This window comes from Ahaetulla prasina, chromosome 6 (assembly GCF_028640845.1).
Source record: "Ahaetulla prasina isolate Xishuangbanna chromosome 6, ASM2864084v1, whole genome shotgun sequence".
Lineage (NCBI taxonomy): Eukaryota > Metazoa > Chordata > Lepidosauria > Squamata > Colubridae > Ahaetulla > Ahaetulla prasina.
The window spans coordinates 65,396,133-65,414,614 of record NC_080544.1 but is presented as its reverse complement, the minus strand read 5'-3'; the positions used below and the strand labels follow the sequence as shown (position 1 = coordinate 65,414,614).

At 37.0% G+C, this 18,482-nt stretch overlaps 1 protein-coding gene across 1 annotated transcript in view; it reads left to right on the top strand.

Moving 5' to 3' along the window:
• KIF1A (kinesin family member 1A) overlaps positions 1 to 17,514 on the top strand; it is a 109,367-nt gene extending 91,853 nt beyond the window's left edge. Inside the window, exons 38-49 of the mRNA XM_058187548.1 lie at positions 2,986 to 3,012; positions 8,451 to 8,565; positions 8,958 to 9,091; positions 9,406 to 9,467; positions 9,643 to 9,788; positions 10,022 to 10,234; positions 11,210 to 11,287; positions 11,751 to 11,875; positions 12,004 to 12,150; positions 12,398 to 12,590; positions 13,378 to 13,496; positions 13,779 to 17,514. Coding sequence (XP_058043531.1) covers positions 2,986 to 3,012; positions 8,451 to 8,565; positions 8,958 to 9,091; positions 9,406 to 9,467; positions 9,643 to 9,788; positions 10,022 to 10,234; positions 11,210 to 11,287; positions 11,751 to 11,875; positions 12,004 to 12,150; positions 12,398 to 12,590; positions 13,378 to 13,496; positions 13,779 to 13,821 — 1,402 coding nt within the window. The 3' untranslated portion in view covers positions 13,822 to 17,514. The remainder of the gene's footprint in view (positions 1 to 2,985; positions 3,013 to 8,450; positions 8,566 to 8,957; positions 9,092 to 9,405; positions 9,468 to 9,642; positions 9,789 to 10,021; positions 10,235 to 11,209; positions 11,288 to 11,750; positions 11,876 to 12,003; positions 12,151 to 12,397; positions 12,591 to 13,377; positions 13,497 to 13,778) is intronic.
• Positions 17,515 to 18,482: the final 968 nt, after the last annotated feature.

Here is an 18,482-nt window from a genome sequence, read left to right as displayed (position 1 = left end):
CATAGCTATAAATAAAGTTGACTGTTAGAACTGTTTGAACACAGCACACACCCTCCCATTTAATTAGTTTTTTAAATGTTGTCTGGCAGATATCAATGAAGACATTGATAGGGATATTGATATCCTGTATATCCTTGAGCATCAATTCCATGTGTTTGATGGTAATATAATATATATATATTCTATTCAAAAGGAATTTTCCCTTCTGAACAAACAAGCAATAAATCAACAGAAGAAAAACAAAACAAAATAAAATAAAATGGGAAAATAAAGCCAAACCAAGCACAGCAATGTTGTTCCTTTTACTGATATTAACCAAGACCTTTAGTTTTGATTAAGTTGATATAGATACAATTTATATAACAATGTTTCCAGCTTTTTCAGTGACAATAATAGCCAACCTATAAGCAAAAATAGAAGAAAAAAACATAGGAAATTTACCTATTATCAAGAACAATGATAATTATTGGAAGCTATTGCCCTAGATTTATTTAGTGGTTGCTGTTATTCCTACACTAATCTTGACAGCATACATGCCAAGTAAACTTCTTTTTTACAGGATCCTGGCTTGTCAACATGCAGTCATCTGTAAAATCAATGATTAAAACTAATATTAGGAAGTATTGCTAATTGTATGATGCATTTTGCTTTACAGAATGAAAGCAATCAATCCTGGTCATGCAATATTTCTTTCAACCCTGGTTCCTGAGCTTTCGATCTCAGCCTCCCCTGACCTGATGCCCTCCAAATGTATTGGAATATAAATCCAGAATTCCTATTCAGCATGCTGGGAATTCCAATTCTATGACATGTGAAGGAAATTGGGTTGAAAAAGGCCTCTTTATTACATATTCTAGAAGTGGTATTTTTTCTAATATTATTTCCAAACTCTGCAGCTCTTCACAGGAAACCCGAGTATGATTGTTTTCAGTATGTCTCAGGATTGATTTGCCATTTGGTTTATTGTGACATTTATTAGCCAAGTTCCTTGTTATGGTGTTCAAAGCAGCAGCCTTCATTGAACCCAACATTTAAATTTCTAAATTCTCATAAACCACAAGAAGTCTATTGTTGAGGTTTCTGAGCATTGCCAGAGAAGTAAGAAAGACTAGGAATCATATGCCGGTAGGTTTCTGCTGCTCCTTCCTCTTATGTCTTTTTCTCCTATATGAGCGTTATTCTTTGCTTCCTGAATGGATGAAAACAGAATTGATGGCTGGCATCTTAAAGTTGTCAGCAAGGCTGGCCAGATTTGGCTGAAGGAAAAGAATAACAAAGGGTCTATCTACAAGAACAGCCTTTCTCAACCTGATGCATTCCCAGTCTGAGACTACAATTGTTGTCATCCCAAGGTAGCATTTTTATCTTGGGGCAGTAGGAGTTGTAATCTGATCCCATCTGGATTGTATCAAGTTACAAAAGTGGCATTAGAGCCCCGTTTTCCAGATTTCTCATCTTTTTAAAATTTGCATGAATTTTAGGAACTTTCTTCAAATCTTGATAGTCCTTAACTAAGAACTTTTTGTTGAGAACTCAACTCATCCACCTACATGGGCACCTGTTTCAGTTCCCAGCTATCATGTATCACCAGGCTATTTTCCCAGTAGGCAGACAACCATCTCTTTAGACTTTATTCACTGTATCCCAATATCATTGAGTAACATGATGCAAGAAAAATTCAAACCAGCTTCATGTTCATAGCATTGTAAAAGTCCTCCTTGTGTGTTGGCCAAAAGCCCTTGTAGAGCCATATGGCAGTATTTATAGGAATTATTAGACAAAAGGTGACGATGCATCAGATTGATGGAAATGACACAATGACCAAATTATATGCCTGAATTAGAATGTCAAAAATACTAGAAAGACAGCCTGAATTAGAATGTCAAAAATACTAGAAAGACAGTTTTTCCTTGAGGCAAGTCAGCAACAGCAAAACAAAAAAAGCAAACCTAGTATGGCATGAATTTCTAAATGAGGACAGTACTTTTCCTACATATCCGTTTATAGTCAATGGGTGGGTCCTCACAACATGTGGAATAAAATGCCCTGTTGAGAGGCAGACAGACACTGATGTTCCCAATCTTTCTGCTGTCAGATGCAGCTCTTTAAGCAAAGGTTTATTTGTTTTCTAAACCTGAAATGGATGCCATTTCAGATTTCTAGTCCAGGACTGGACTAGAATTTTAAATTTTAATTTTAAAAATTAAAATTTAAAAAAAAATAAAAAATAAAAAAATAATAATAATAATGGGGTTTTATTATTTTTATCGTAATTTTAATATTCGGCCTTATTTAATAAGTTTTTAATTGGTGTTTTATCTTGTATTTATATTTGTGTTTTTTATCAGGCTGTAAACCGCCCTGAGTCCCTCGGGAGATAGGGCGGTATAAAAATGTGATTAAATAAATAAATAAAAATAAATTTTGGAATTGGAGAAACCAGCCTTTGTAACTTAGACCTGTGATGGCTTAAAATTCCAGTTTCTCTAAATGGCAGACATTTCTGATCTAGATGGTATAGTAAACATAAATTCCTGATTAAGAACTATGTGCAATTGTGGTAAAATGGTAGCCGACATGCACTTGTCAATCTAACCTTAAGACTTCTGCAAACATAACAAAGGCTCTGCCCCTTTCACCTTCACAATGCTGAGGGAGCTTAAATTTGCTTTAGGTAGTGATGTACTGACAACAAACTTCATTTGAATTTGAGTGAATTGATTGGATTTAAGGCTCTGCAATAAAGGCCCCCAAACTGACCCTAAACATTTCAGTGTATCTCATTGTTACTCCACTTACTTATTTACAATGTGTTCATCAGGGGGCCTTGAGCTTTTTTTCTACTATAGAGAGATAGGGATAGAGAGGAGCTGTTTGTAAGGCTTAGGCTTTGGAAGACCTGCATGATAAAACTGCTGATGCTACTGCCACCTCCACCAGCACTGCCCATTTAAACTAACCATGTGATTGTTTGTGTTTTTGCAGGCAGTTTCTTGATTCGGATATGCCTAGGTATTATTTGTGAGCTTTCCCATGTATTTTATTTCCTCTCATACACCTTTTTCAAATTGGCATTGGGTTAGCAATGCTGTAGACTAAACTTACTTCCACCTACCTGAACACACCAGCTTCTCCCTTCCTTTTTTCTCTTCTGCATCACTGGGCTTCTTTTTGTTCCATTTTGTTCCTTGGTTGTTGCTTTTTGTAACTTTTCTTTCAAAGGCCAGTGTTTTTCTTATTTCTCTCTCATCCATAAATGCTCTCTTTGGGGACTGGGGACTGGGAGATAGCTTTTTTTTTCCCATTTGATTTCCCTCTTTCCTTTTTTCCCCCTCTATCTCTGCCAAAAAATGCTGGCCTGGCCTGTCCATACTGAAACTCCTCCATCTCCTGCTTTTGGCTTTGGCAGTGACACAAAAGAAGTTGAACTGATGCAGGCTTCATGAGATGCTGTGTTCCGTGTGACTGGGGTTGAGAGAGGAGATTAGAGTAACCCCAGGATGATGCGAAAGAGCCATCAATGGAGGTGGGGGTTTAACAGGCTTCCTAGGTAGATGTGGGTGCAAAAACTGTTCAAAATGCAGTCTGAGGCAACTGTACCAATTCAAGTATCAAATGGATTGCATGACTTGACTGTGACAATGATTAGATATTAAAGCATCCCAAGGAGCCAATAAAATTGCCAACTCTGCATGCTAGGAAGATTGGAATTTCTGAATATAATTCTTTAAATATTGACAAGATCCTGCCGGTCTCACTGGCTGCAGTCCCACACATTGGAGAGACACTATGTTAAAGAGGAAAGCTATGCCAGGCCAGAGAACAGGATCAAAAGAGCTAGGTTGTGATGTAAAATGTAAGTAATTCTTCAAACATTTCTCTATTCCCTAACCCTAGTATAATGATTGACTTCTTTTGTTGAAGAATTTAAAATCAAACAAGGAAAGCTAATGTGGGAAATGGAAAGAAAAATTGTCTGGTTGATTTAGTTTAGTCTAATATTTGAATTAGGTCTATTTTGCTCTTTGGAATCTAGACTTAAGACTTAGAACATTTGTTTTAGAGATGATAGTGATAGAAAATATAATAAATAAGAATAAAATATCAACTTTAGTTGCAAGTCAGTGTGCAATTACTGTAACTATGTTCTTAATTTATGAGGTCACTGTAAGAATTACAATTTTATTGCAGTGCCTCCTAGTTAATCATTTAGATTTAAAAATTTGGTACCAAAAGTATCATTGAAGATAATTGGCTGAAAAATTCCATGGATAAATCGGACAAGACAGATGTGGCCACTGTGATTCAGTTCACTAAAATTAAAAGCATTTCCTGCCTTGGTACCAGTATTTTTGTTCCTTCATCTGCAGCTTTCTGCCAATTTGAATTGAGTTTCTGTTGCCTATTCCAGGCACCATGATGGAACTGGTTTCCATTAATGGTTTCTTATGTAGTCTGGTTTTATACAACAAAGTTTACATCAGACTTTCTATGATGGTCATCTGGAAGATGAAGTTGATATGGCTTTTACCTTTTGAGGATTAGAAAGGATTATTAGAACTATTAGAATGAATATTTCTAATTTAGGACTTCCTTTTTCAGAGCCATTTGGATTTATTTATTGCTATACTTCTCTTTTGCATGGAACACCTTGCTTGTTCCTTCTTGATAAGTAGGGCATACTGTAGTTTGACTTGATAAAATAAAGTTGCTGAATACTCCTCAATATAGTAGCATTGCTCGGTACTGTTAAGAGAAGCTGTATTTTTTTAGGGAAATACTATAGGCTGAAAGGGTTTTTTCCTGTAAATCTTACCTTCATGAAATCATTGTAGCACAGCAAATTTCATGCATTCCAGATGTGCGAAGATTACAACTCCAGGCTGCCAAGTGATTCAGAGAGCTGTAATTTCTACATGTCTTCAAAGCAACAGGTTGGGAGAGACTGAAACCCAATTCTCATACTGGAAATCACAATTCTGATAAGAACCTGGTTAATGAAAATTTCCTTGATCTTTTTAGTCTACAGATAATACAGATTTTAAAAAATCTAATTGAATCACCAGGACTATTAGACTTTCACCTAGAAAACCAGAGGGAAATATCCAACACAACAGTCCGGGCTTCCGATTGTATACGTGTCCTTCTACTAAGAGATTGAAGAGAGAACAGTATTGTAACTAATTATGGCTGGTCTCTTCAAATCTCCATGCATCCCTGTGTAGCTGCCTCTCTGGGCAGCTTTTCTCAGACACCTATAAACAATGCTTTCTGACATTTTAATTTTTTTGTGTATCTGTACATGTGTTTGTCTTGGGTTGCCTTCCACTTATAGCATTTCACTTGGAAATGACACTAGGTATTTTTGTCTCACTTTTCTCTCACCCTTGCTTGATCTCTTACTGGTTTCCCTCCTTTTCTCTTCACTTCTACACTCTTCCTGTCCTAAACTTGTTTCCTTCCTTTTGGAATTTGTCTTTGACTTGCTTGTGTCTCAGTGAACTTAGCTCTTTTGGTTTTTGCAACATGCAAAATGTATGTGAAAATGTCTGATGTTTAGAATGGGGTAGTTAATTGTGCATCAACCAATACTCAGATCCTCTTTACCAAGAGTCAGCTGCTATTCTTAGTAATAGATTTATTGTTAATAAATTAACTTCCAATAGGTGGATTGGTGTTTCTTATTATTAAAGAGGCTTCTGACTACGTTGATACTGAATGTTGGTGAGCTGTGATAGTGGAATGCCAGAATATTTTTAAAACTTGAGGATGCTCAGATGAAAATGAGAGAAAGGGAGGAGAGAGAGAAAAAATCCCAGTATTTTGATCACGTTTGGAAACATTTCATAATTTCTGAAATGGCCACTGGTATGTATGTATGTATGTACATACATACACACACACATACACACACACACATATAAATAAATAAAATTGAAACAAGCATTTTTCACAAGAGAAAAACCATCGTAAGTGAAAATGTGATTGAAAGGGGATAGGTGGAAAATTGGGCATGTGTTCTAATTAGCAGAATTGCTACCTCCTTTGGGTGTTCCAACATGAACAGAGCAGCTAGTATGCCATGGAATTTATTCTTTATGGAAATCTGGATTTCTGAAGGGGCATAATATTCCATAGCACTATAGGGTGCTATGCTTATGGACTGCCTAAATAAGCTAAGTGTTGGCTTGTCCAAGTAATTCAGACAAGAAAGCCGGAAGTAGAGATAGTCCTCCACTTACAATCACATCTGAGTGCAAAATTTCAGTTGTTAAGTGAGACATTTGTTAAGTGTGTTTTGTCACATTTTACAACCTTTCTTGCCACAGTTGTTAAGTGAATCACTGCAGTTGATAAGTTAGTAACCCAGTTTTTAAGTGAATCTGGCCTCCCCATTGACTTTGCTTATCAGAAGGTCGTAAAATATAATCACGTGACTTTGGGACACAGCAACGGTCATAAATATGAACCAGTTGCCTAGCATCTGAATTTTGATCACATGATCATGAGGCTGCTGCAACGGTTGTAAGTGTGAAAAATGTTCATAAGTCACATTTCAGTGCCGTTGTAACTGTGAACAGTCACTAAATGAACTGTTGTAAGTTAAGGACTACCTGCACAGTCTGAGTGGGCTCCAACTTTCATATACAAATACAATGGCTTGTATAATGAAGGTTGCTATAATAAGCAAATATTCAAAAATGGAATGAGAAATTAGTGACTGTCTTAGTTATAACACCCAGAGTACAGGAATAAGCCAAATTTAAGCAAGCTCACTCTTCTCATTAAAAGTTTGGATTTTAAATTATCTAGTCACTGTTTTTTGGAAGCATTAGTTTTATTCACAGATGGGTCACATAAATTCATTTATCATGAATGACACAGCAAAATTTGAGAACTTCTGGACTAATATCTACTGTGTAGAACATATTTTTCATACTAAGGATTACAGGATTACACACTAGTCCACAATTTTGAAAATTGTTATGTGCAAAAAATAAACAAACATGGTAAATTAGCTGCAAACACTTTGTAACAAACCTCTGCCAAAGTATACTGAAAATGTTTCTAGAGATGTAGAATTGAATACTGAGCATCCTCACTTTTTCTTTCGTTTTTCTGAATTTGCTTGCCAAAAATTAGTATCTCCTTCTAATGGAAGAAAGATTATTTATTTTAACATATTTGACTGAAGAGATGTGGCCTTGGAGTGCTTTAGGCAATACTTTAAGATGATCAGTTATTTCTATATCAAGGAAGGATCTTTTTAAATTGCTATTGCTTCTTCCCTACTTTCTTTTAGATGGCATCTTAAATTGCATTTTTGGATGATCTCTGGTGGGAATGGGATGGGGGTAGTATATCCATCCTGGCCATCGCAGTGGCTGCAGATACCATCAACCATGGGGTTGAAAACGGATAGAAACATACTCTGCTGGTTCTCTTCCTTCCTTTGGGTCTGGTAATAGTTGGTGCTGATTGGGAATGAGAAGTCTCACCCTCTGTTCCAATTATGTGGGTGCCATAGATTTTGGTGCTCACTCCATACATGTTTAACAGCTACATAAAATCACTGGGTGAGATCATCTGTCACCATCATCTCATCATCATTATTAAGGGACTATTAATAAGTGATGATGTTCAAATGTACTTCCTTGCTCCTAGCATACTAAGTTATGCTGATGATATCTTGTCCTGGTGCCTGGAGGCTGTGGAACTTTATACCTTCTTAAGTGAAGTTAGCCCCAATCCTTATGTCCTTCCAGAAAGCCTTCAAAACATGGTGTGTGTGTGTTTTTCACAAGGTCTGAGGATCCCCTGATAGTAGGGAACCCACACTGTGGTTTAATAATTGAATTGCTTTAATTCTTTTTATAATATATGTAAATAATCAGTTTCATTATAGGCTGCCCGGAGCCTTCTTATGTGAAATGGGTAGCTATCTAAATAATAATAGTTCCAAAATAAGAATGAGTCAATAGATCTTAAAATTGCTTTGGAATCATTTCGTCAGAAGGATGGATCAGTGGGTGCTATTTCTGTCTGGTATACTCTCAGCTCTAATCCTGTTTATTGTTCATTGCCCCTTGTTTATGTAACTCCCTTTTCAAGTGCTGCCTTCCTCTTTCCCTGTTTTTCTGTCACCTTTTCTTCTTTCCAAAATCATTCCTATCTATATGGGGCCATTAAAAAAAATAATTAACATATACTCCAAGACCTTCCTTGAGAATTCCCAGTGATACTGTCATATTTGCCTTTCAAAGAAGATTTTATATTTTGGGCCAGAGTACTCCAGTATGGGTACATCATTCAGACAGATCAATGTGTGTATGTGTTAAGTGTGTGTGTACGTGTGCATTTGTGCATGTTTGTGTTTTGTTCCTATTACTAATGTTTTGGAATAATTTATAGTCTTTTATTAACCTGGTATTTTATTTTTTCCGCTGCAGGACTTTTTACCAGTTTGAAGCTGCGTGGGATAGCTCCATGCATAACTCTTTGCTCCTGAATCGTGTTACTCCTTACAGAGAAAAAATCTACATGACCCTCTCTGCTTATATTGAGGCAAGACATATCAGTGCCTTCATTTCAATATTCCTTCCAAAATCCCATAAAAAAGACAATAACAAATCAACTTTTGTAGGAATGCAAGAAAATTACATAGATATAGAAATGTAATCACCAGTTTAAGCTTGCTTTTTTAAAATCACTGTATATATGAAGGAGAGACAGAGCCTGGGGTCAGAGTCAAGAGAGGAATTAACATTTACATTCCCATAAACAGTCCAAGTTCTGCCCCTCTTGAATTCAATTTCCAGTAACTATTATCTAGCAGCAGTTTAGTACTGTCAATTAGTTGACTAAAATCTTGTGTATAAATCAACTTAACTGGAGCTTAATGTGTGGTCCTGATTCTTCAGGCCTGACAGTGTAATAAGATTATGCTCTCATTTCAGATGGAGAACTGCACCCAACCTGCTGTCATCACCAAAGATTTTTGTATGGTCTTTTACTCCAGAGATGCCAAACTCCCTGCTTCTAGATCAATCCGCAATCTTTTTGGAAGTGGAAGCCTTCGAGCTTCAGAAAGGTAAGAAAGGCCAGAAGGGTAGCACATCTTATTAGGATAAAGAATATATATATAGGATAAAGAAGATCAACTAACATGGAAGCTGTAAGTGTATTTCTTCGTAGATATTAACTATGTTATGTTCACTTCTTAACTAAGGGCTGTTAGGCTTCATATAAAGCTTTCAGCTTAATATTAAAATTCCCTAAAAAACAGATTTCGGTCCTCTCATCTTGAAAGATGAGGTGTAATAAAATGATTCCTTGAATGTACCATATTCATAAGAATGGTGTAACTTCTATTAGCTTGCTCTTTTTTTCCACTTTCTGCTACAGTAACCGTGTGACCGGAGTCTATGAGCTCAGCCTCTGCCGAGTTGCTGATGCTGGCAGTCCAGGTAAAAAGTTTTTTCTTTATGAAAGGGTCCCTCCATGAAGTTTTGGGCTTATACTTAAACAAGAGGGATATAGCTTTAGAAGGCAAGACTTAATTGTTGCTCTAACTTACAAAATATGAATGTGTTGCATGCACTTATAGAACACAGCTATGCTGAATAAAGATTTCCTCTGTAGGTATGCAAAGGAGACGAAGGCGTGTGCTGGACACCTCTGTGGCCTACGTACGAGGAGAAGAGAATTTAGCTGGGTGGCGACCCCGTAGTGATAGTCTCATCTTGGATCATCAGTGGGAACTGGAAAAACTGAGTCTTCTACAAGAAGTAAGGCTCTAGCCTGAGGCCTGATAACTGCCAGTTTCACATCAATTTAGTCCTGCCCAACTAATGGGCCAGGTGGCAAGAGTAGATTGATGTAAGGTAAAATACTTGAAATACTCTTCCCCATACTGGATGCTCTCTAGATGTATGGATTCTGACTTCCACAATTCTCCACCTGGCATGGCCATTTATGATAATGGAAGATATCAACAGCAAACTCGCCTTTCTTTTCATAGGTTGAGAAAACAAGACATTATCTGCTCTTGCGTGAGAAGTTGGAGACAACTCAGCGCTTAGGTCTGGATTCCTTGTCCTCAAGCTCCAGTGAAGATTCTGATTCCCGTAGCACATCTTATGTTTCATCTCCAATCTCTGCAGATGGTACCCCAGAAGGGAGGCCTTTACCTCTTGATATTCCTAGTGAGAGACAGAAAGAACTTGCAGTCAAGGTATAGAATATGGAATGTGCTTATCTTCTGGGACAGGACTAGAAAAGTTGGCTTCATATTTTCTTTAAGTCTATGATCTTTTTGTACCTGCATTCTGAAGGCATCTGAATATTCTCTGCAAGTTCCAATAGTATTTTTTTCTGAAAGTAGCAGTAATTTCTGAGTGAAGAAATAACATTTGTTAGCAGGAAAGCTTTCTCAGAAAAGAGCATTTCCTTAATTTGAAGGCCCACTGAGAATATCTTTAGATTTCTACAATACAGGTACATGGTGGTAATTTCCAGCAGAACTAGTTTTTACCATCAATTATAAATACTTGTTTTGTGCTGTTACAAAAATTATTCCTTTCCCCCACTTCTACAAAGAGTTGAACATTTGATTGGAGTCCTTATTAATCTTTGCTGCTCTTGGAGAGAGAAGGTGAGAAAGGAGGGAGACATATAGATTCAGAGGCAGACAGAAAGGCAGGAAGACTGTCCATAGGAATAAAAGTAATCCAAACTTGTTCAGCTACAGGTAGTGCTCACTTAATTACTTGTCGAATGGTTTAATGACCATTCAAAGTTTTAACAGTCTTGACAGTTTCGGAAAGAATGCTTGACAACCTATAAAGCACTTTTGACTGTTGTAAACCGACATGGTGCCCCAACCCCCATGGCCATGTGAGGCACTTCGCATCTTACATTTACAACCAGTTGCAGCATCCCATGGTCATGTGACTATGATTTGCAATTTTTTTGATAGAAAATGGCAAAAAATGCCCATTGGAGATACTGGATTTGCTTAATGACCACATAGTTTACTTAATGACAGTGCTGAATCACTTTATAATAGTTATAAATGCAAAATCAAGTCAGGTAGTGTGGTGATCCTCTAACACCACCCAACTGCAATGGTAAATAAAGGATTACCTATGTACTTTTGTTCTTGTCAGAATCGAAACTCATTTTTCTCTTTCTCCATTTTTTTTTGCAGTGCTTGCGCCTTCTTACACACACTTTTAACAGAGAGTACAGCCATAGCCATGTGTGTGTCAGTGCAAGTGAGAGCAAGGTAAAATACCTTCTGTGCTTTCATACCTTTTTATTAGTCTTATTACTCCCCAGATTTTAAAACCTAGTCCATTTCAGAACTGATTCCCAGAGAACCGAATAAAGCTAATACATTTAACTTGGGATACATTGGATTTGGGGGCAAAAAGGGAGTAAAATATCAAACTCTGATACTTGTGAAATGATGGAATCCCACCAGATCTGAAATGTTCTGATCCTGAACTTCTACTTTGTGTTGTGGAACAAATTATAAATTGCCCTAGAGGGCTTATTTTCTCTTTTACTGCATATAATCCCTTTAGAAGAATAAATGATAACTGAGCATAATTTGTAGACATAAGGGTACCTGTTTTCTGAGAAGGTCCTGAATATATAGTTATAAAAGTGCTGAAACATACAACCAAGATTTGGAGGTATTTGTTTTCAGACAAGCATATCCAGTGACAGGTTCTTTTTATACCCAGCTATCTGAAATGTCAGTGACTCTGCTGAGAGACCCCTCCATGTCAGGCCTTGGTAGTGCAACTTTGACCCCCTCCTCAACCTGTCCATCCCTGATCGAAGGCCATTATAGTGCTACAGAAGCCAGGTAAGAAACGTGGCAAGGCTAAAAATGTCGGGGCTGTTTATGTATCAAAAGTACATAGTTTTACTATGAAAAATAAAGGACATTGGTCAAAATGTAATTGAAGTTATAAACCTGCTTTTTCTCTGCAGAACTCTCCAGCTCCCTTCCAGAGTAGAAAGTCCTGAAATTGAGCTCACCATCGAAGGAGAGAAGAAAAAATCCCCTGTTTGTGGGCCCGAGGAGGATAAGGAAATCCAGCGTCTATTGGTTCCTGATATTCAAGAGATTCGGGTCAGGTAAAAACTAAGGGCAACAGGAATAATTAGCAACTTGGGCAAAACTGTGAATTTTATTCCAATCATTATGAGCTGGACCAGATTATCAGAGGAATCATCTCATTCCAATTATATTGACCCATCCCAACCATCAGTCTTCCAGATGTGCCAGGGACCACAAAATTGCTCCATAGGGTTGATTGTTGAGCACACACTGTGAAGTTTGTATGCAATTACTAAGTGGGATGCCAATGTGTCTCCTCTACAGCCCTATTGTCTCCAGAAAAGGCTACTTACACTTTCTGGAACCCCATACAAATGGGTGGGTGAAACGCTATGTGGTTGTGAGACGCCCCTATGTCTACATCTACAACAGCGACAAAGATTCTGTGGAGAGAGCAGTCCTCAATCTCTCATCAGCTCAGGTGGAATACAGTGAAGACCAGCAGGCAATGCTAAAAGTAAGAGCAAACTTTGTTCAAATAAGCATCCCCACCACAGGTTGCTTTCTTTGTTTCCTTTTCTAGGAAATACTATAGTAAGGCTGTTTTTGGCATCGTTGTAAATAGGAACTAATTATTTAAACTATCAGTTAAACATACTGCTAAAGTGACCACCTTAAGAGCCAGTTTGGCCTAGTGGTTAAGGCACCAGGGTAGAAGGCAGGAGACTGTCAGTTCTAATCCTGCCTTAGCAATGAAAGCTGATTGGGTGATCTTTGGCTAGGCATCCTTTTAGTCCAACTCCCATCACAGTGTAGTTGTAGGGAAAATAAGAGGAGGTGTGTTGGATATGTTTGCTGCCTTAAGTTATTTATAAAATTTATAATAATCAATATATTGATAAATAATTTGATGAATGGATTTTTTGGGATTAGAACAAATAACAAAACTCATTCTGATTAGAATAGAATAGAATAGAATTTTTTATTGGCCAAGTGTGATTGGATACACAAGGAAATTGTCTTGGTGCATGTGATTAATGTAGGTTGCATATTAGCAAAATAACATGTGCAGCAAATATTTCAGAACCAGGACTGCTGCAATATGGATTGTTAAGACTGTATGGATGGAAAATATGGATCTGGGTTCACATGGCTTGATTTCTGTAACTTGTAGTCATTATAATTGCAGTCAGTATATACTGCAGTCATCTTGTTCTTCTATTTATTTATTGATCAAATTTATATACCGCCCTATCTCCCGAAGGATTCTATGAATGAGTCTAACAACTTTTTACTTGGTTTAGACCCCTAACACTTTTGCAGTGTGCACTGAACATCGTGGAATTCTGCTACAAGCAAGCAATGATAAGGACATGCATGATTGGCTGTATGCCTTTAACCCTCTCCTGGCTGGATCAATAAGGTAACTGAATGCCTTAAAGGATTAAATCTTAAATCTTGAGAATGATTTTCCAAATATGTCTTTTTTGTCTTGCACAAACAGCTCCCATTAGACTTGCTGGATAGCTGGTATAAAATTATGGAAGGAACCAATTGAAAAAGTCTCTTCTAGAAGAAGAGTAAACTAGTTCATTTATACTACTGTTACAGATATGCAATCTCTGATTCAGTTGAGTTGAAGCGTAATTCCTCCCTTTTTCCCCCTCAAGCCTTTACATTTGTTCTATCTTGGCTTCTCCAACAGATCCAAATTATCAAGACGAACAACAACCCAGGCAAGAATTTAACTTAAAAGATCTGCCCACCTCAAAAAAATCCAGAAAAGTGAAATAATGGGTGCTGTTGGAAGATCCCCATCTGAAAATTGGAATTTTCCTGTCATTCGTCTCCTCAGATGCCTGTGCCTCAGAGTGATCCATTATGAGTTACAGCTTCATTGGGCAAACTCATTTCCTTGAGTAATTTTAAAAGGGTACTATTCCCTGGAATTCTTGCACATATGTGATCTTCCACTCTTCTCTTTATTGGGTGGCTTATGACTACTAACAAAGCAAGAGTTTTTTTTCTTTCTTTCCTTCTGTTTTTTTTAATTCCTAAATCAATTGTTCAATTTAAAGAGAGAGGAATTTGCAAGAGTGAACCTTAATGCTATTTAAAGAGATAAGTGATAGAATTATGTGCTGCTAATTCATTACTTACTGTTGACATTTTACAAATTACTTGATAGAGAAAGAGTAGTATGAGATTATATTTATAAAGTATTTATTTCTATTTACTTCACTGAAAATAATATGCATTCTGTTAATCATGTGTTTCGGGGTCTCCCCTAACTTATGCATATTCCTGATGCTGGACTGCATTTTTGGTAAAGGAAGAGATACCCAAAGGAACCAGGGTGGTGATGCAAGAAGAATCCATCTCTGTTTTATGTGGCTATTTTTAGTTTCTTTTCAAGCTGCATCTACTGTCTGGACATTCCTTTCTAGTGTGTTTCACTAACAACATTCTCCCCTTCCTTACCTGCTCCCCTCCACTAACACACAGTTTTTGTTTTTTAAATGCTGTGACTAAAAGCAAAGGAACAGCAATAGAAAATAGAGGAAGCAGGGTTTTTTCCCCTTTCTGCTGCTTTTTTTCTTGTAGGGTGGCTTACATTTTTCTGTTGGATAAAATGAAGTTGTAAATACATACAAGAGCATAAGCAGTGACCTGCTGGATTGGACCGCTGGCCAATCTAGCCCAGCAGCTTGTTCTCACAGTGGCCAACCAACTGCACAAGGAACCCCACTAGTCTCTCAGCAGATGGCCTTCAGAGGCAGTCACCCTGCTATAAAGGCTAATAACCACCAAGCCCCACTATTTCTATGAATTGGTCCAACCCTTTTTTGAAGCCAGTCAAGCTGGTAGCCAGCACCACGTATTCTAAGCAGAATAATTTGTGAAGGAAAAGTTTAAACAGGTCCCCCTCCCAAGTATTCTTTTGCTCCCAGAATATTGCTTTTCATTAATTAAAAGAGCCCATGAAGAGGGAAGTATAGCAAGCGCTGACCTTGTCTTAATAAGGATTAACAGCTGGCACTGAACATGTGCTGTTCCTAAAAAGAAAATGTTGGTGAGGGAGCTGCTTAATCCTTTCCTTGTTGCCAAATATTATTCATGGCATGGAAGTTTTTCTCTACCCTATTGCCCTTTCACTGAGTTAGGGCTGTGGTTCCCAGATTTCCCTGTCAACATGGTCATAGTAGCTCTACGTGTGGAAGATACCAGATGAAAGAAAGCTAGCAGGACTGGGAGAAGTTGGAATGCTTCTCATTAGTGATGTCATAGGTAATATTTAATTATAGTGTAATATAGCCATTTGAAAGAGTATGGCTGTACTCTTTGAGAAGGAAGGGTGAACAGAAGGCGATATACGCAGTGCAAACTCAAGAGATGGTGTCGTCTTCCCACAGCAAAGAAAGAACTATTTGTTGGTTGCACTTAAAACTGATTGTCTGAAAAAGATAGCTTGTTGTTTTCTTTTCTGAGAAAAGTAGGTTTAGAGAATTTAGTGGGAATATAGCAAAGATGAATGGGATCTTTATGCAGAAAAGGGTATGCCTTTCTGTCACTATAGGAAGTGAAGCTGTTAAAAATCTCCTTCAAAATATACTTGTTATCTCACTGCTTTTTTTTCTTTTTCAAGTGTTAGAATTCCAAGTGGAATGGACCAATTGGAAAATGAAGCTGACCAAAGCATAGACACTGAAAAATCAATCAATCCCTAGCACTAAGTAGTTGAGGAAGATATTTTCATTTTTATTAAATTTTTAGAGTAAACTTAAAAGCAGAAGTGTTTTATCTCAGAGTTCTTGTTTTTGGTGATTTTTTTTAATAAAATGGGTATCTATGTAAGCCAACCTTTGGCAAGCCTCTGAAGATCCCCAGCCCTTCTAACGTATGTTCTTAGGAATGTGGCATATTTCACTAATAGTGAATCTTGATTTGCACAGCATGGATACACTTTGGTTTCATTGTCTCCCACTTTTTTGTTGCATCCATTGGTCCTTTGTGTGATGCCCAGATGAAAGTTTGTTTAAGGATGTAGAGTTTGAATTTCATGTGCATGTGATGTGAGATGTGTGAATATAAAGGCAAGAATGTCACAATCCCTTCGGCATAGATTCAGCGGATTGGCAAAAGTGTCCCAGAGGTTCAAAAATACAGGTTTCAGCAGGAATAACTCCAGAATCCTTTTATAATATTGTAGTCTCTGGCTGGAAGATACTTGCTGGGTTCACACAACATTATCAAACCAATTGCTTCTTTTTTAGCTTACATTGTTGTGTGAATCCAGAAAATGTGGATGTTTTATGATTTGGTGTGTTGTATAAAATTAGTTAACTGTAATTTATTCTGTAAACCATGACTTAATGGTGTTTGAACACAGCCACTATATAATTGTGAGATTTTCTACATATTTCTTTCTGATTAACTCTCTTAAGATAGCATTTCTTTCCTTCAAGAAACTCCACTCTTAAACATTTATAGGACAAAGCCTAGTAGATCCAATCTCTTACTGATCTGAGGCCAAAACTGAGAATCATGGACCCCTCCAGATATTACTGAACTGCAGCTATCAGCTGCTGCCTGAAGTGTAGATAATGATGAAAGATGCTGGAAGCTGTAGTTCAGCAAATCTATGAGGAATCCAGGTTTCCATTCTTTTACCTTACGTAAACACTTGTCTTGCTCTTTTAAGAATTATTCTTAGCACTAGTTCTTAATTCTGATCAGTCAAACACTAATTAGGTTGGGACAACTGTTTGGGCAGAATGTTATCCTAATTTAAATGCACAAGAAAGGTATTTCTACTGCCCATTCAGTGAGATTTAAGAGATTGTCAAGTGACAGTTTTATTTACTTTAATCTTCATTATTTACTCTTTGTGTTTGAAAAATAGCAAAGAATTATAATCATGACTTTAAAAACAGCCTTGATAGGCAATTTTATTCATTTCAGCTTTCCAGCCTGAAGCTGCTTCCAGACAATGTGTTTACAGTAAAATTGTGTATGTCTTGTTCATTCACATTTAATGAGGAATTAACACCACAAAGTCATCCTCCAGTAACCCTCGTGTTTTTCTAGTGGTGCTCCTGCCTTTTTTTTTTAAACTGAAGAAAATCACACTTTAGGGAAAGGAATAAATAAGCAGTAACATCTATTTGAAGCTGTGCTGACTGGGAAAACTATCTAAACTAGGACAGTTAGCAAAATTTGTCACCGAGGTAGGAGACTGACATTTGGGAATGCCTTTCATTTTTGTATTCCTTGCCATGAATTTCTCAATGCAAGGCCAATTCATCTTCTATAGTGCAGTTCCTTTTCTCAAAATGTTTTGTCGTTTAACCCTTGTTATTCATTCAGTTGTCCTTAAAAAAAAACCAAGGCAGATTAATGCATGTTTGATTTAAAACAATAGTTTCCAATGTTTTCCTTTAATACAGATACATTATCAGCAACGATTTTGAATAGCACCACATAAGTCAAGGATTAGCATTGTAATGTTTGTGGGCACCAGAAGACATGACCCTTATATCATCCAGAACATTTCAAAATTAAATGTTTTTCTTTTTTTAAAAAAATGGCTAAAATCATACTATGAAGTTTGGGGTAAACATGTCAAAATTTGGTGAACTAATTAACCTTCTATTAGATTTTAAGAATTTTTATTTTGGTATCCATGCCAGGTATCACCTAACATTCTCTAAGCTACAAATTGGGAACCACTTATCTCTAAAGCAATTCTGCTCTTGGTTATTCCATTTGCAAAATACTTTTCAAAGGAAGCTGTCAAGATACTTGTTCCCTCTCAAAAGGAAGTTTTATTAAAATCTATGACACAGAGTTTAGTTATTTAATTAGAAGATTTGGCATACTTTGCTATATATTTAAATAATTGCATTAGAGAGCATTTCCGTAGCAAATAATTGAATTTTAAAAAAATAATCCCATACTCTGATCCTGAGATAATAATGATTGATGATAAAGATAGATGAGACAAGATAGATAAGATAAGTAAGAAAGATGGTAAGTGGATAGAATATAGTAGCCTTTTGTTATAGAAAAAGTGGGATTTCTACCTGCTGGAAGCCAACTTGAGGAAAGCATCTGAACTTGGGCATACTTCCTCTGAGAAACCACCACACTTAGTACAACCTGAAAATAATTTTTCTAATTAGCAAGTTTCACAATGTCCAATGGGGCTTTCTCCTGGGTAAGTGTGCAGAAGACTGCAAGCTTAGTCATTTTAAAATAATGCACTCTTTTAAATAAAGGATAAACTTACAGAAGTTAGGAGTTTGTTCTTTTTGAGCATATATTCTATATCAAAACTTCCCTAAATGGCACCCTCTGTGAATACTGTATTGCCCTATAGAGCCAACGGTATTCCCACCCAGCACAGTTC